Source organism: Denticeps clupeoides, chromosome 20, assembly GCF_900700375.1.
Source record: "Denticeps clupeoides chromosome 20, fDenClu1.1, whole genome shotgun sequence".
NCBI lineage: Eukaryota > Metazoa > Chordata > Actinopteri > Clupeiformes > Denticipitidae > Denticeps > Denticeps clupeoides.
Genome location: NC_041726.1, coordinates 2,094,630 through 2,112,180, shown reverse-complemented (window position 1 = coordinate 2,112,180; position 17,551 = coordinate 2,094,630). Strand labels below are relative to the sequence as shown.

Sequence of the window (17,551 nt, the reverse complement as noted above, 5' to 3'; positions counted from 1 at the left end):
ATGCTAACTCTGTCCTGCTGCTTGCTTTGATAGTGACAACCTTTGGAGCACTTCTTGCAAATGAGCTTGTCCACATCTTTTGGTTGTTCCCATTCATCTGGTTGATGTCCTAGCGAACTTGGTGCTGCAGAATTAGGTTTAGAGTGCTTACCTCATGTAAACTGCTGGCGGTTTTCGTTAACCAGCAGATGCAAACCTGGTACTAATTGAAATCAAAATTTCATTGTATTTATTTACATTTTTTTATTCCCCTTTCCTTTTGGGACCACATTAGACTCCGACCTCAGCCCATCTAGTCTCAACCACAGCACTGGAGCCAGGAAGCCGATAAGACCCTTTCTTCTGAATGGCAGACACAGCTCTTTTTTTTTTTTTTTTTTTTTTTTTTTTCCCCCTTTATTTTCTCTCACTCTGTCCAGTCTAATGGTGTTCTCCCTCCACGTCACTTCACACTGACAGACTGCAGCTGGCTGACGGACACTTAATAAAGTCTCTTTAGCTCCGGAATTGAAAGCAGGTGGGGTGTGTGTGTGTGTGTGTGTGTGTCTCACATGTCCTTCCTGACACTCTCGAACCAGACAGACTGTCCAGCTGTGCCCACAGAGACCTCACCATCACAGATGACGCCCTTTTGCCCACTGGCCAATCGCGCTACAGTTTTATGTCCTTTTACCCCCTCAAACACAGAGAAGAAACATACAATCCACCATTTTTATTGGCTGCTACATCTTAGGCTTCATTCAACTAGATATTTATTTTTTTTTGTACATATTTAGTCAAACTAAACTTGGTAACATTTCAAAACTTTGCTGGATCATGCATAATGGATAAGAATGGCACGAGAGAACTCTATATCCTGAATGCTTAGGGCTTCGACCCCTAAATCCTCAGTACCCTGTCAAAGTTGGAAATCTGAGAGCAGGCATACAGCCGCCTTGCCCAGAAATTGCTGAGGATTTTTAATATACATTTCATTATTAATAATTTATTTTATTTAAATATTTTTCGTCCTGGACCTGGTGAAATGTTCCATTTGTCTCCCGTTGGAGACATTATTCTCTCCCGGCCTGGACTGGGCCGGGCGGCGCTGCTGAATACTGGCTCGCCAGGCAGGTGGGTGTCGTCGCTGTTATGGAGCGGCGGAGGCTCCCAGACGGAAATGTGATGCGTACGTACGCTTTTTATCGCGCTCGCGTGTTGAGGGCTCATTCATCTACAGCGCGACACTCGCCCAGTAGGCATCGGTCGGTAATTGTTGAAGTGTCTGCAGAAGATGAATGTTGGTGCTGCTCTAACATTCATCAACTTCAAATAAGGAGCCTCTTTCAAAGTTTTTTTAGAAGCCTCTGTGATTGTGGCCGTTTGAGAGGTTATGCAAACATATCAGATTTTTATGGTCCTCAAAAAAATGTTGCCCTGTGTCATGAGATCCCTGAGCACCACCTCTCTTTTTGAACTTGGAATACACAGACGTTAGTCAAGAATCAGATGTATGTTGTGTGCAAACTCCTCAGCATTTATTAATAAATCAATAAATGGCATCAAGCATTGTTTTTAGGAAGCTACGAATAGGAAACATTCTATAGTCTGCTGCTTTTGTTTTATTCCATACCAAAAGTACTCACATTTGTGGAAATTGTGCAGTGTGTGTGTGTGTGTATGTGTGTGCATGCCGTTGAGAAATGTAGGTAGCAATTTTGTCTCTGTCTCTAATTCTCTCCAACAGATAGAGTAGAACCTTCTGGATGGCACTTCACCAAACTTGGCTCCGTTCCTCTTCCCCCATCCTAGACGTTTCCTAGACATTACATCACAAATTATCCCCAAAATCCGTCCTGGCATGTCAAGTGCTTCAGCCGTTAGCCAATCAGGAGGGGAGGGGCAGCGCCGGGCCAGTAGTCTAACAGACTGCGAAGGGCTCCTCCGGCAACCTGTCACGCGGCGGCGGTGAGGCGGGAGGGAGGGGTCTTCCAGCTGGCCGTCCGTGTGAGAAAAAGCGTGACACCGCTGCCCACTCTGGCCTAATTGGATATGGTAGGGGTGTTTTTATTGAAATCGCTCGCAGGTGCGGCCCGTGCTTTTGAGGACTTTCAGCTGTCTGGAGTGTGTGTGTGTGTGTGTGTGTAGTTCTTTTTCTTAGCAGCTTTTAAAAAAACAAGCGCTTGCCCTCAAAATACGGATTTCTTTGTCTGAGACCGTATGATGGTGTTGTGGCGTGTGGTCCGACTGCCGCGAAACGGAGGGGGTGTGGCAGGAAGGTGGTTTTTTTTTTTTTTTTTTCTCCCTCATCCTCCGCCCCCTTCCCGGCGTCTCCGGTCCCCCTCCCAGCATGCACCTGCACAGCGTAGCAGGCCGGCGGGCCTGAATCCATGCGCCGGCCTGAACAAAAGCAGCGGAGGAGGAGAAGCGGCGAGTGCGTGTGAGCGTTGGCAGCCGGACGCTCTAGCCCAGATGGGATGGCAGGGGGAAATGACTTCTGATTGTGTGTGTGTGTGTGTGTGTGTGTGTGTGTGTCTTCTCGACGGGGGTTATTAACCAGTGTTGCTTTGGCAAGCGCACCTCCTGCTGTGGACGAGCGCTGATGCCAGCGTGCCTTTTTTATTTTGCAGGACATCCGCAACACCGTGGGCAACATCCCCATGGAGTGGTACCAGGACTACCCGCACGTTGGCTACGATCTGGACGGAAAAAAGATCTTCAAGCCCATCAGGAACAAGGACGAGCTGGACGAGTTCTTGGACAAGATGGATAATCCTGATTACTGGTGAGGGAAAGGCTTTGGTGCTGGAGTTACCACGGCGTGTTTCAGCATCACGCTGTGATTGGCCGAGAGCAGCTTGATTTAAGTCTCGCAATATCTTGCCGCTGATCTTTCGGTCTTGTTCATTCTGTAAGCGAATAGTTAGTCTGATAGTTTCTATGCTTATAGATATAGATAGATAGATAAATAGATAGATAAACGTTGCTCAGTCACCCTGTGCGTTAAACAGGAAAAAACGTATACCCTCCATACGTAGTCACATAGCGAAAGGGTGCAACAGTACTGCTTACTGCTCTACGAGAAACTCCTCGGAACATAATGAAGGACTCGCACCACCCCTCACACGCCCTGTTCTCCCTCCTACCGTCCGGCCAGACGGTTCCGCGCCATCAGAACTGTAACTGCCAGACACGGCAAGAGCTTCTTCCCCCGAGCAGTCAGAGCTCTCCGTGCACTCGATGCACTGCGATCACCAAAAAAAACTATGTGCTCAACAATCAATACACATTAAGCGCCTTCTAACATTCTGCTCTTTTTGCACATCTGTGTTATTTTTGCAGGTTTCTGCTCATTTTGCACGTTTGTCTTGTCTTGTGTGTCTGGTTTGAAATATCCAGAATATCCTCTTACAAGCATCTTACATGAATATTGTCCAGCCTGTCCTTGTTCAGTGTACAGAAAAGTGTAACTTTTCTTTTATAGTCTGTACAGTATTTAAGTTTTTAGTTTGGTTTAGTGTGTATTTACATATTTTCTTTTTTTTTTTTTTTTTACGATTGCAGTATGGGGGGAGGTCTGTGTGAAACAGCATTTCAATACACAGGGTACTGTGTATGTTGTTGTACTGACAATAAACCTCACTTGAATCTCTGTAGTACAGGGGTCACAAACCCTAGTCCTGGGGGTCCACTTGTCCTGCACAATTGTGTGTGTACTTTCATTTTGCACACCCCATTCAACTTCTGTACTCGAAAATCAGTTCTTGATTTGAGGTGTGGTGGAAGAAGGATGGATCTAATCCGTGCAAGACTGGTGCCCGCCAGGACCAGGGCTGGTGAGCCCTGCGGTTCTCATCAGGCCTTTTTTCCATAAATAAATAATAAATAAATAAAAAAACGCCCAATCTGGCAACCCAGTCTAACACCGATTCGAGACCATGATTGCTGTACTTTCCGCACTTCCTCCTCTTTCAGGCGCACGGTCCGTGACAAAATGACTGGCGCAGATGTCCGTCTCTCGGATGAGCAGGTGGATCTGGTGCACCGTCTTCAGCGAGGCCAGTTTGGGGACATCAACTTCAAAGAGTATGAGGTAAAAGGGCCGACGTCGTTGTGGAAGTCACAACTTGCCCAAAAACATTGCGAAGTTACGACCGCACAGCTTGCACCCTACTGAACAAAATGTAGTTCTCGTGGTTACAGAGCCGTACAACTGTAGCTCCAGGTCTTTCACTAACGTACGCTAACGTATGGACGAAGTTGTTACTGTGCAGTTAAATACCGTTCTCTATTGAGGCTGCGGTCTGGACGTTGGAGATTTGGTAGAAGTTGGCCTAGCGGGGCCAGCACACAACCGGAGACAACAAACCTCACTTGAGTCATTCATCTCCCTCCCGTCCGCGCCCACATAACCCCAAACCCTGTCTGTTCCCGCCACTGACAAACGAGCCGACGGCGCGGAGCGCTAACGTTCCTACAATTAGTCTTGTTTACGAAACACTCGCCCGCTCTGGAGGTTCGCCGCTTCGGAGGTCCGCGTTAATGGCTTCAGACTGCGCTCCCTCCGTCTGTGGAGTTTTATTAACGCCGGTGTTAATTGCACATTTACAGTGAGTGAGTCACGCCGCGCCGGCCCTGTACTCGATCAGCGTGCATTAAAAGCAGAGCGGTGGATTCAAGTTGGGAACAGCACTCAAAAGCCACCTGTCCTGGTCGGGACATGGGCCTTTGTGACACGTTTTTTTTTTTTATGTTGTGTCTATAAATTCAGATCGCTACCCCAGATGGCGTGATTTCACCATATGGTTTGTTTCTCTCTATAATGGTTTTGGTTGCGCACCACACACGCACACACCACCAGACCTTTTTTTTTACGAACTTCATGTAGATCACAACCATGTTCTGCCTAGAAACGTGTCAAATGGTCAATCTTGTCTCTCTCTTTGCCTCAGCCCTATATAGATTTCTTCTCCAGTGAGACCATGATTCACCCGGTGACGAACAGGCCTCAGGATAAGCGCAGCTTCATTCCTTCTCTTATAGAAAAGCAGAAAGTGAGTATCTTCTACAAAGATGGCATTTGTTTACCAGCCAACTATAATATATAGATATATATAGATAGTCTTCGCTTTTTGACGTAGTTTCTTTCATTCAGTGGAATCCTCGTCACTTATTAAGTTTAATATTGGAAGCCCGTATTTATCTTTGCCTTAAATATACCTTAACTGACACAAAAGTTCACATTTCCAGTCGCTCTTCTGCTAACTGCTCCCATATGTGTAGCATCAGCCGTAATGATTCCCACATAGTTGTTATTAGTAGAAGCGGCGTTGCGTTCAGTTGTAATGAGGTGGTCGGGGGGGGGAATTAGACTATGAAAAAAAATCGACTATATTCAGACTACAGATAAAAGGGTATTAGCTGTTAAAACTGATCGTTCTGTACATGCAAATCCCCATCGCTAAATGCTAATATAACTCTGTTTTGATTTCATACCTCGAATTTGTCTGTGCTATTAAACTGCACGCTGTGCTGTTTGCACAGCAGACATCTGGGCAGTTAGATTTACATTTGATTTGCATTCGTTGTCTTGCGAATGCAAATGCATCATACAAGATGCATAAATTTGGTACGATTTCGAGACATATCAACTTCTAATGGAAATGCTACCAGTAAATTTTACGGCTGTGGATGAGCATGCATGGGACATTAAGATAAATGTCCATTCTGGACAAATGGACAAGTTCAATTCTGCAATCCTAAAAACAGATATGCCGTGGAGCAAAGTACACGAGGCCGCGAAAAAGCAATTAGACAAATAAGACCGGCTGTTAGACAAAGCAGATAGTGTAAGATGGGCAGGCAGCGAGCGAGGTTATTTCTAACTGTGTTCGTGGCCGCCAGGTCGGCAAACTGGTCCACGCTATAAAAATGGGCTGGATCAAGCCCCGCAAGCCCAGAGACACCACGCCGCAGTACTATGACCTGTGGGCCCAGGAAGACCCCAACGCCATCCTGGGTCGCCACAAGATGCACGTTCCTGCGCCCAAGATGAGGCTGCCCGGCCACGAGGAGTCCTACAACCCCCCACCGGAGTATCTACTCTCGGAGGAAGAGGTGCGGCTTGCGGCTTTTTTTAAATAGCCCGTGAAACGTTCTTCTGAAGCATCGACCCTGTGTTTTTATTCAAGTTAAGATGGATAAAAGAAGCTCTATTAAAACATGCCGATTTTTCTACACTATAATTACAGCATTTGGCACTATCCAGAGTGAATAAGACAGATCATTGTAATCTATCATTTGATTCAATTTCTTTTCTTTACTAATATTTTTATTTGTCTATTTATTTATTTATTTATTGACCCTTTTGTGAGATTTTACATTAATACGAGTTCCCCTTGTTGGCCTACTTTGAAGATCTTTTGTGAAACACACATTATGGTATAAGCCTAATAATAGACAACACTATAACACTCATAGATAAGAGGAATGGTTATGGATGCTGAGTGAAGAATCAACCTGAAAATCGCAATTTAACTCACAGATATTAAATTTCTCAATGGGGAAAAGAAGGGGAAAAAAAATGCAGAGAAGTTTGCATAAATGTAAATGGAACTCTGCCAGACAATGAAAAGTCACGCTTTCAACATGATGTTTTAGGCGCATGTCGTTTGAGCCTTGGCTCCGTCTGCATGGCTCCTATAAGTTAGACTCTGTGGCTCCAGCGTTGATGGTGACCTGTTCTTGCACACCTCCGTCTTCATCAGAAACTGGCTTGGGAGCAGCAGGACCCGGAGGACAGGAAGTTGAGTTTCCTGCCACAGAGGTTTTCCTGCCTCCGTGCCGTTCCTGCCTTCTCCCGCTTCATCCACGAGCGCTTCGAGCGCTGCCTCGACCTCTACCTGTGCCCCCGTCAGCGCAAGATGAGGGTGCGTCCACTCGTGCTTCACCCTGATTGGGGGTTCTTCCTCTCTGCAGCGTTCTGTTGTCCCGGTCGTTTGATATTATGATCTATTAAACTCCGCCGTTACCTCGTCTTTCCCCCCAGGTGAATGTGAACCCAGAGGACCTCATTCCCAAGATGCCCAAACCCAAAGACCTGCAGCCCTTCCCCACCACGCAGTCCCTGGTAGGCTCACGTCACCCGGCCCCAAAGCATTGTGGGATCTGTGGTACGGTTCTAGGCGAGGGGCGGTGTGGCGATTTTACGGCCCGGCAGAACCGGAGTCCTCGCTGTAACTGGGTGTTGCGTCCTGATCCCTCCCGGCAGCACGTCATTTTCAAACGCTCACATTTCAGACAGCCCGGCCCATAAAACCCGGCGGCACTAAATCAAACGCCAGTCCGTCTGACGCGCTGTGGTGCTAAAGCGACAAAAATGGCTGGGTGGGCAACACATTAACAAGTGACGGAGGACTCGTATTCGAATCATCTCCACTTGGAACCCGCCAAGTCTGGACAGTACTTCCCGCGAAAGTGTTTTTCCCGACTTCAGTGGGTTTGAATTGGTTTCTGGCTTTTTGTCTCCCCTCCCCTCAGGTGTATCGTGGACATACCAGCCTGGTGCGGTCCATCAGTGTGTCACCGACAGGACAGTGGCTGGTCTCGGGTCAGTACCGACTAAAAACCTATTGCTTCTCAAACATTACATCAATTTGTAGGGTAAACCATGATGACGAAACATGTCTCCAGTCGTTAATCTACGGTTAATGGAACGTTATTGGATTCTGTGCCATACTTACTTAAGGTTCTTTCAGCAGCTTAACTTGGCCATTTCTGTCACCGGTGCAGCATGGCTCATTTTCCTCGCTGGCTTTCTCGGTGTTGCTTCAGCAGTAGCTAACTGGCTGCTTAAATCATCCCCAAAGCACGAATGTTGATGTCATGCCTCTTGGCTCCCGAAAAGCCAAAAAATCGGTACTGAAGGGGACGAGCGCCCCACTGCGAGATGTAAGTGATTGGTCGAGAGTGCGGGGGCGGGACTATTACACACGCTGGCGCTCGGCTAAGAGGATAAATCAATCACGGCGAGCTTGTGATCTGTCTGTCGGTCCCCCTTCCCTTCTCACATCGTAGACCAGACTTCTCATTTTTCTCTTTATAGCCTCTGGCAGGTTGGCTTCTCTCCGGCCCGCTTTGGGGAAATCAAATGGAAAGCATTTGCTCAGGTTCGGGATGGTATTTGGGGAGCCGACACATCCGCCCCACAGCCGAGCTCGGCTCTGGACTCCCTCTGCTAATTCCCCCGGATTTGCACAAGTTAAACGGCGGCGGTGGGACTGGATCGGTTCTCTGGACGCTGTTTCAAGTGTCAGTCCGCGAATTTCTATTGGCCCAGTCCGCTAAAGACAAGATCACAAGACCCTGTTCTCGTGTATGTGTGCAATTGTGTAGCTAATATAATGGGGTGATATAAATAATTTGTTATAATAATCAAATTGATTTTTAGTCTGAATTCACACCTTTTTTTTTTTTTTTTTTTTTTTTCTTTGCATACTGACTTTGCTTTATTTTGCAGACACTTTTATCCAAAGCAACTTACAGGAGGAAGACACCAGCAATTCTCGTTCAATTTCTATAGATTTTGAGTTTACAAAAACTTAAGAACCCTGATAAGGCCGAACTTGTCAGCAAAGAGTGTGATCGGAGATTAAGTGCTACACGAAGAAAAATAATAATTTTTATATAAAATATTGTGCAGTGTTTACGCGTGTGTAAGTGTTATTTGATTTGTCTGAAATACTTTTTGAATACGAATGCTCAACTAATAGCCAGTCAGAAGTCGGCATTAATGCGCCCTGAAAGTAGGAGCTTTTCCCCGTGTAAGTTTAGATGAGATCACTCTCTCCACTTTGCAAGCGATGCGAGTGGGTCTCCTCGGGCCCCGCAAGCAAAAAAAAAAAAAAAAAAAAAACGATTCCCCGAGTATGAAAATGCGGTTGAAATTTGTTTGCGGGATTTGAATGGGCATCTGCGCGATCTTGTTTATTTCAAACCCGGCGCAGATGGCCAGGGCGGCCCACAAAAAAAAAAAAAAAGCCCACTATCGCCATTAACGGCCGTGGGGAATCCACCCAGAAGAGTGGGGGGGGGGGGTTTGAGAAAGAGAGAGGTGTAGTGTGGCTGGCAGCAATTTAGCGGCAATATCTGCTAAGCCGGCCATAACAAAGGACTCCATAAAGCCCGTATGCAAAACCACTACAGTCAGCGCCACTCTTTTGTCTTGCTGTAAAATATATTGAACCTCCCAATAAAAGTATCTTTCCCACAGTAAAAGCGGCAGTCGACAGCCTCCCAGGAATTAGCGCCACCCCCTCGCCCTCTACATGCCCCGCCTCAATTAGTTTCCCCACCCCTCCTTCACCCCGAATAATTATTTCCATGGCGCTGTTGGTTTTAATTCGTTGTTCGTTTTTAATGAAGTCTCTTGCGGGACCTCGTTCTCGTGGCCAAATACACGTGTGTCTCCGAACTGTTTTTCTTGAAAATTCCGGGACCGTTACCTCCTAATCAGAAGGTTGCCGGTTCGAATCCCGATCCGGCAAGGTGCCACTGAGCACCGTCCCCACACACTGCTCCCCGGGCGCCTGTCATGGCCGCCCACTGCTCACCAAGGGTGATGGGTTAAATGTAGAGGACAAATTTCACTGTGTGCACCGTGTGATGTGCTGCTGTGTATCACATGTGACAATCACTTCACTTTAATTTTGACATTTTTACATTTACAGCATTTACCAGACGCCCTTATCCAGAGCGACTTAGTAGTTACAGGGACAGTCCCCCCCTGGAGACACTCCGGGGTAATCGACTCTGTTCTCCTTTGTCGTCACTGGCTGGTGGAACGACTTGCCCTGCTAGCCAAGACAACTACCACCTTTTAAAAACATTTGAAAACTCACTTGTTTAAAAAGTATTTCAAACGAGTCCAACACACACACACACACACACACACACACACACACACACACACACAAAACCCGTCTAGCACTTAACAATTCCCTCATACGTTCTATTCCTGACAAGTTGGGCCTTATCAGGGCTCTTAGTTTTTTGACTCCCAGTTGCTGGTGTCTTCCTCTTGTAAGTCGCTTTGGGTAAAAGCGTCCGCCAAGTAAAGTAAAGAACGGAGTACGTTTCGGGAAGATCAGATGTAGATACTACAGTTGTAGTTCACGTAGTTAGGTTGTAACGTGTTACAGGAGCCATACTGCGTAACACAACCGCGCAACGCACACAAAATAAAATACTCATTACGAAACTATACACAGACCAAAGTTTGAGTTAAAAAAAAAAGAAAAAATAAAAGAAATAGTTGCTCAGCGACACAAGTATAAATTAGTGGGGCAGCGCAAGGAGCTCTGAGGGGTCAGCGGCAGCCCGAGGCCGCAAGCAGGAAGAGCGCTGCCCTGCGAGACGGGCTCCCAATAAAACGCTCCAGCGCCGTTCCATCACGCGCACAAACATTCGCAGCATTTCCCAGACGCCCTCATCCAGAGCGACTTAGTCAGTAGTGACAGGGACAGTCCCCCCCTGGACACACTCGGGGTTAAGTGTCCTGCTCAGGGACACGATGGTAGTAAGTGGGGTTTCACAGGCGAGTGTGCTACTACCTCCCCTAGATCACTGAGCGCGACCTCGTTCTGACTTGTATAATACGGTGCCAGTGTTTGAAGGGGTCGTCACAAGTCACCCCTTTTACTCCGCGGGATGGGGGGGACGTCTGGAACCCACGCACCACGTTATTGTCCGCACGTCAGAAGCGCAGGGCGAGAGAGGCCTCTTGGCTCGAGCCCGGCTGCGCAGCGCGTCCCGGCGGATTTGCACAGCCGACCACAGCTATGTGTGCCAGACGGGGCTCCGCAAAAACCGCCAGCGGGACACAACCTCGGGGCCGTCCCTGCTTTCTATATCCGTCGCCCGAGCGCACAATACTTAAAAAGTGATTATGGTCGAAAAGAGAAATAAAGTTATTACGCTCCACCCTCCGACAGGGCCCCGGTTATTTTCCGGTGTTTTTATTTCTTGCGTTTATGGACCATGCGGGTATAAAAGTAAAAAAAATAAGATTTGTACTGCCACCTTGGTCCTTGGTCCTTTTGTCATGCTCTGGTAAGAGATCGCGTTTTTCCAGTCTCTTTATCTCCTTCTCTTTTTCGCTCGCCGTTCCGTGGCCGTAATAACGGTTTCGGCGGGACGTCATTCATTGGAAACATTAAAAAAAAAAAGAAAAAGTCGTAATTTGCTGCCTGGAGTCTCGGTTTTGTCGTGCGGCGCTGAGTCGCATGACGGATTATAAGACGAGGCGAGTGAAATAGGGACTCCGCTGCGGCCCTTTTTTTCTTTCCTCGGTGCCGGGCCCCGACGTCTTCAGGCCGTAGTGTCCGCTTTCATTCAGCTGACGGACCGCGCGGCGTCCAAGAGAAACAGAAGAGCCGGGGGCCCTGACGGCGGGGCCACGCCGCGGCCCGCTCTCCCTGCAGCCCCCTTCGCTCCGCCAGACGGCACAATTTAACAGGGGCCGAGTTCTGGTTGTGTGGTGCAGGGGTCAGCGCGTCCGTCGCTGTGTCGAGTACAACCGCTGGCAGAACATCACATGGGGCGGCGGTGGCCTGGCGGTTAAGGAAGTGGCCCCGTAATCAGAAGGTCGCCGGTTCGAATCCCGACCCTCCAAAGATGCCACTGAGCAAAGCACCGTCCCCACACACTGCTCCCCGGGCGCCTGTCATGGCCGCCCACTGCCCACTCAGGGTGATGGGTTAAATGCAGAGGACACATTTCACTGTGTGCATCGTGTGCTGTGCTGCTGTGTATCGCGTGTGACAATCACTTCAATCACTAGGCTCTTCGCGGCATCTTTCTGACACGCGAGAGGTAGTCACCGCACCCGTCTTGTCCTCCAACCTGGGAAGCGTCTCGAGAACATTCGTTCAGCGGTGAATCCGGCCGCGTGACCAACTGGCCCATGAGCTCCCTTCAGACGGGCCTCCCACTCCCATATTTATCCTTCCGTTATCGACTGACCCCCCCCCCGTCTCCCGGCTGTTTTGATTTAAGGCTCCGATGACGGCACCGTGCGCTTCTGGGAGATCGGCACGGGCCGCTGCATGAAGACGGTGGACGTCGGCGGAGCGGTCAAGAGCGTCGCCTGGAACCCCAACCCCTCCATCTGCCTGGTCGCCGTGGCGTTGTAAGGACCTTCTCCCCCCGCCCTGCCCGAAATCCTCCTAAGCGGTCGGCCCGATGGGCGCTGACGGGCAGAATTATTTTACGTACCGTACAAGACGAATATGGCGTGAAGCCGAGGATGAAGATACAGCCATCAAATTGAATCTGAAGTCAGGCTAACCAGGGTTTCTCCACAGCAACGAGTCGGTGGTGCTGCTGAACCCGGCCCTGGGCGACCGCCTGGTGGTGAGCGCCACGGACCAGCTCGTGTCCTCCTACGAAGAGCCGGAGGAGGCGCGGGAGCAGCCCGTCCAGTGGGCCGCTCCTGCCGGGAAGGAGCACGACGCCGGTCACCGGCTTCATCTCGCCCACCCCAAGGTCAGAAACTCTCCTTAATTTACCAGACGCCCTTATCCAGAGCGACTTACAACCAGTAGTTACAGGGACAGTCCCCCCCTGGAGACACTCAGGGTTAAGTGTCTTGCTCAGGGACACAATGGTAGTAAGTGGGGTTCGAACCTGGGTCTTCTGGTTCATAGGCGAGTGTGTTACCCACTAGGCTACTACCACCTTATCCAGAGCGACTTACAATCAGTAGTTACAGGGACAGTCCCCCCCTGGAGACACTCAGGGTTAAGTGTCCTGCTCAGGGACACAATGGTAGTAAGTGGGGTTTGAACCTGGGTCTTCTGGTTCACAGGCGTGTGTGTTACCCCACCCCTTAATGATAGTTGGACTTGTGTTTTTACGCCCCCCAGGCCTCTAACTAGCCGGCTTTTAATCACCGACGTGCCGCGTGGCGGCATATCTTCGCTTATCCCCCCCCTCCCACCTTTCTACAAGTGGAAAGAAATACGAGACGACTCCTAGTTTCCAATTAAAGCTGCTGGAAAGGAGTGAAGAAAAAACAGTGACTCAAGCTGTCGAGCCAGTTGGCAGCCTGGCAGCAGCGCGGCGAGAATTAATAATAATAACCGTAAATTTAGTGCTACAATCGGATTATTTTCCGCGTGGGTTTACCGCAGGATTGCATTGACCTGTGGCCTTTAAAAAAAATGTAAAACCCCCCCCCTGTTTCTGTTTCCACCGAATCCCTCTCGAAGGCCGTCAGACAGGTGACGTGGCACAGCAAAGGCGACTACCTGGCCTGCGTGACGCCGGACGGCGGCAGCCACCAGCAGGTGCTCATCCACCAGGTGAGCAAGCGCAGGACGCAGAACCCGTTCCGGCGGAGCAAGGGCCTGGTGCAGTGCGTGTCCTTCCACCCGACGCGGCCCTTCTTCTTCGTGGCCACGCAGCGCCACGTGCGCGTCTACAACCTCATCAAGCAGGAGCTCTCCAAGAAGCTGCAGGCCAACTGCAAGTGGATCTCGAGCATGGCCGTCCACCCAGGAGGTGAGGGTTCGGCGCGCCGCTCGTGTCCGAAGGTGGCCTGGCGTTTAATCAAGAGGTTGCCGGTTCGAATCCCGAACCGCCGAGGTGCCACTGAGCAAAAGCACCGTCCCCACACACTGCTCCCCGGGCGACCTGTCATGGCCGCCCGCCGCTCACTCAGAATGATGGGTTTAAATGCAGAGGACAAATTTCACTGTGTGCACCGCGTGCTGTGCTGCTGCGTATCACAAGCGACGTTCACTTCACTTATTACACGTTCTCTTTACTGAGGTCCCCGTCCCCACACACTGCTCCCCGGGCGACCTGTCATGGCCGCCCGCCGCTCACTCAGAATGATGGGTTTAAATGCAGAGGACAAATTTCACTGTGTGCACCGTGTGCTGTGCTGCTGCGTATCACAAGCGACGATCACTTCACTTATTACACGTTCTCTTTACTGAGGTCCCCGTCCCCACACACTGCTCCCCGGGCGACCTGTCATGGCCGCCCGCCGCTCACTCAGAATGATGGGTTTAAATGCAGAGGACAAATTTCACTGTGTGCACCGTGTGCTGTGCTGCTGCGTATCACAAGCGACGATCACTTCACTTATTACACGTTCTCTTTACAGAGGTCCCCGTCCCCACATGCTGCTCCCTGGGTGCCTTTCATAGCTCCCCGCTGCTAACTGAGGGCGCCGTGCATCACGATGTTAATTCACGATGTTAACTCATCACATAAATAGTCCAAGATGGCTGCCTCTAAGCAGAGTTTAATCAAACGTTACATATTTTTACATTAGCGTGAGCGTCAAATCGGTCTGTTTATTTATGAATGTATTTTCACAGGCGACAACGTGATCTGCGGCAGCTACGACTGCCGGCTGACTTGGTTCGACCTGGACTTGGCCACGAAGCCTTACAAAGTGCTGCGGTGAGTCAGTGAAGTATGCCGAGTTCGCCAGAAGGCGTGCGTGTAAATGCGAACGTAGAGCCCAGCCTGGTTACCGCTCATGGTGTTCTGATTACCTCCAGGCACCACAAGAAGGCTCTGAGGGGCGTGGCCTACCACAAGCACTACCCCCTCTTCGCTTCTGGCTCCGATGACGGGAGCGTCATCGTCTGCCACGGCATGGTCTATAAGTGAGTGCAAACGCGCCGTCATTTCCTTTCTTGTTCTGTCTGTCCACACACACACACACACACACACACACACACACACCCCAACTGTTGGGCCATCGTCCAGTGCGTAGCCGCAGCGCAGGCCATCATTCAGTCTTTGAGCTCTGCTAATGATCCGTGCACGACCGAGATCTGGATCATCAGAGGGCCTTAATATCTCTCTTTATATTCGAACCGACGATGTAATGTTGTTTTTCCATTTTCTCCCAACGCTTGCATACGCTGCAAACCATATTTACATTTACGACGTTTACCAGACACCCCCATCCAGAGCAACTTACAATCAGTAGCTACAGGGACAGTCCCCCCCTGGAGAGACTCAGGGTTAAGTGTCTTGCTCAGGTACACGATGGTAGTAAGTGGTGTTTGAACCTGGGTCTTCTGGTTCATAGGCGAGTGTGTTACCCACTAGGCTCCCTTCACACCCGTTTTTATTGTCGCGGTAACCCTGACAGTGTCGCACTGTAAAGGTGGATAAATACGGTGAAATACGGAAAGGGAAGTGTGCTTCCTCGCGGTTTATCCCTCTTTCCTTTATCCACAGCGATCTGCTGCAGAACCCGCTCATCGTTCCCGTCAAAGTGCTGAAGGGACACGCCATCACTCATGACCTGGGGGTTCTGGACGTGACCTTCCACCCCAGCCAGCCGTGGGTGTTCTCTTCCGGAGCGGACGGCACAGTGCGCCTTTTTACTTAAACGCCCCCACCCCCCCCGTAACCTTCTGTCCGAATCTCTGCCACACACACACACACACACACACACACACTCACCACGAGTACGCAGCACCGGCTCCTCGTCCGCCAAAACTGACACAGTCAAATAAACAGGCTCAATTTCGAACGCCGCCGCCGCCCCGCAACCCCGAGCGAGAAAGGAACAGCCCGTTTCCGTCGTGGCGAATCACCTCCGACAGCAAATATACACGTCTCGCCGGGCCGGCCGCTCCAGAGCTGTCGTGGGCTCCACCAGACCTGCTGCCCTCCTCAGTTCTTCCCGGAAGACGAATGAGCCGCCGAGCAGTAAAACCTTTTCCCGTGTCCTTTGACTCCATTTTTTTTTTTTTTTTTTTTTTTTTTATTAAACTTGGTGTTCCTTGAAATGCTTCTTTTCTTCCCTTCCACTCTTTTCCTTTTTGCGTTTTGCAGCAGGTCACCGGGGTTTTTGTTTTTTTTTTTTTTTTTTTTTTTTTTTTTTTTTACTTGTGAAATATATGCAGCGGGGGTTTGGGGAATAGGTCTCCTTTTCCTCCGCGGCAGAGTCCAGACGTGAGCGATCAGGAGGCGGCGTGCACCGCGGATCGGGTTTCGCCAAGGCCTTCCACCTGCGGGCCCGTCGCCCTTCTCGGCCCGGTCCGAGACGGGTTCCCGCCGCCTGGAGGGCTGCGGAGTTTTTTCGGTCCGCTTTTCAGAGTCGCACTGAGGAACCGCAGCATGCTTGCGATCCGCATTGGTCGTGGAGATCAATTCCTACGTAAAAAGTCTAAACAATAAAGATGCCACTACGCATGAGCCTCACTGCATAACTTTTTCTCATGCGGCAGGAATCCTTTAAATTTCAATCCACGTTTTAATTAAAGCACTTTTATTTTACTGGAGTTTTTGGGGGTAAATGTACTTTATAGTGCATCAAAACTGCATCGTCCTACACACGCAGTCACACATGCTGATTCTACCGCATTTCTTTTATCAGGGTATGAACTGTTTTATTTATTATCGTGTATAATTATCAATAATGCCATCAGTGATGCTGGTTTATAGAAATGTGGGTGTCTGGAACGCCGATGGACGCCCCGAATGTCGAATATTCGGCCAACACCAGTCCAAAGAACCGCGATCGATCCGCTGGGTCAGTGGTGGCCTAGCGGTTAAGGAAGCGGCCCCGCAATCAGAAGGTTGCCGGTTCGAATCCCGATCCGCCATGATGCCACTGAGCAAAGCACCGTCCCCACACACTGCTCCCCGGGCGCCTGTCATGGTGCCCACTGCTCACCAAGGGTGATGGGTTAAATGCAGAGGACAAATTTCACCGTGTGCACCGTGTGCTGTGCTGCTGTGTATCACAAGTGACAATCACTTCACTTTGCTTTTGCGGTGTTGCAGTTTCCTTAATTTGTATTCACCATGACTGGTTAAATGCGTAGGACACGTTTTTCCGCTGTGCGCGCGCCGTCTGCTGGGAAGTAGAAACGTTCCTTTCGGTACCGTGTGTTCACGGGCCGACGGCAGTACGCGCCCGGTTCCGTTCCCGGTCCTTCTCTCCGTTGTGATTGTGGTAAAGCAACATGACTGCAGGTTGCAAATCAGCTCCTTAAGAATTAAAAGAAAAAAAATAATGAAGACAAAGGAGGAAATTATTATTATTATTTTTTTTTTTTAATTGTTACTCAACAGGAAACCGTATTTCTTCTGAGGGAGAACTGGAACGTTGGCAGGAACGTCTTATTTAGTGACGAGGGCCGAAGCCGTTTAAACGCTACATTTTGAAGGAGTCCACTTCGATATCGGCTCGTAAAGCATACCCCCCAGCCCCCCCCCCCCCCCCCTCGGTATTCCTAAAGCGGGAAGAGGAGGGGGGGGGGGACTTGGGGCCCGGCTCGCTTTGCCGCACTTATCAATTAACGCCGGCAGTAGCCGGGGAAAAGCGCTCAATCGATTGCAGCTCTCCCCCCGTTCCATGTCCCATCCTTCCCAGCGTCCCTCCATGCCTCAAGAGCCGAGAGGAAGTGGACCCGCGTAAGATCACCCTCGATCAGACTGGGTCGGGGCGGAAACACGTTCATTTTCACACCTGGAACGTGCTCGTTCGTACTGAACGATGAGGAGGAGGCAGGTTTGGTTCGGTCTGGCCCGT

The 17,551-nt window shown here is 49.8% G+C and overlaps 1 protein-coding gene across 3 annotated transcripts in view; it reads left to right on the top strand.

Moving 5' to 3' along the window:
• The window catches only part of bop1 (BOP1 ribosomal biogenesis factor), a 47,674-nt gene extending 31,930 nt beyond the window's left edge, over positions 1-15,744 (top strand). Inside the window, exons 1-14 of one of the 3 annotated variants that reach the window (XM_028963350.1) lie at positions 1,906-2,034; positions 2,610-2,764; positions 3,955-4,072; positions 4,932-5,033; positions 5,884-6,096; positions 6,747-6,908; positions 7,028-7,108; positions 7,519-7,588; positions 12,034-12,166; positions 12,342-12,522; positions 13,248-13,539; positions 14,367-14,451; positions 14,553-14,660; positions 15,244-15,744. In XM_028963350.1, the coding sequence (XP_028819183.1) occupies positions 2,032-2,034; positions 2,610-2,764; positions 3,955-4,072; positions 4,932-5,033; positions 5,884-6,096; positions 6,747-6,908; positions 7,028-7,108; positions 7,519-7,588; positions 12,034-12,166; positions 12,342-12,522; positions 13,248-13,539; positions 14,367-14,451; positions 14,553-14,660; positions 15,244-15,397 (1,857 nt within the window). In that variant the 5' untranslated portion in view covers positions 1,906-2,031 and the 3' untranslated portion in view covers positions 15,398-15,744. Of the gene's footprint in view, positions 1-1,905; positions 2,035-2,356; positions 2,420-2,609; positions 2,765-3,954; positions 4,073-4,931; positions 5,034-5,883; positions 6,097-6,746; positions 6,909-7,027; positions 7,109-7,518; positions 7,589-12,033; positions 12,167-12,341; positions 12,523-13,247; positions 13,540-14,366; positions 14,452-14,552; positions 14,661-15,243 lie in introns of those variants that run through there. The other 2 variants (XM_028963352.1, XM_028963349.1) reach the window with 2 other exon arrangements.
• The last annotated feature ends 1,807 nt before the right edge of the window (positions 15,745-17,551 follow it).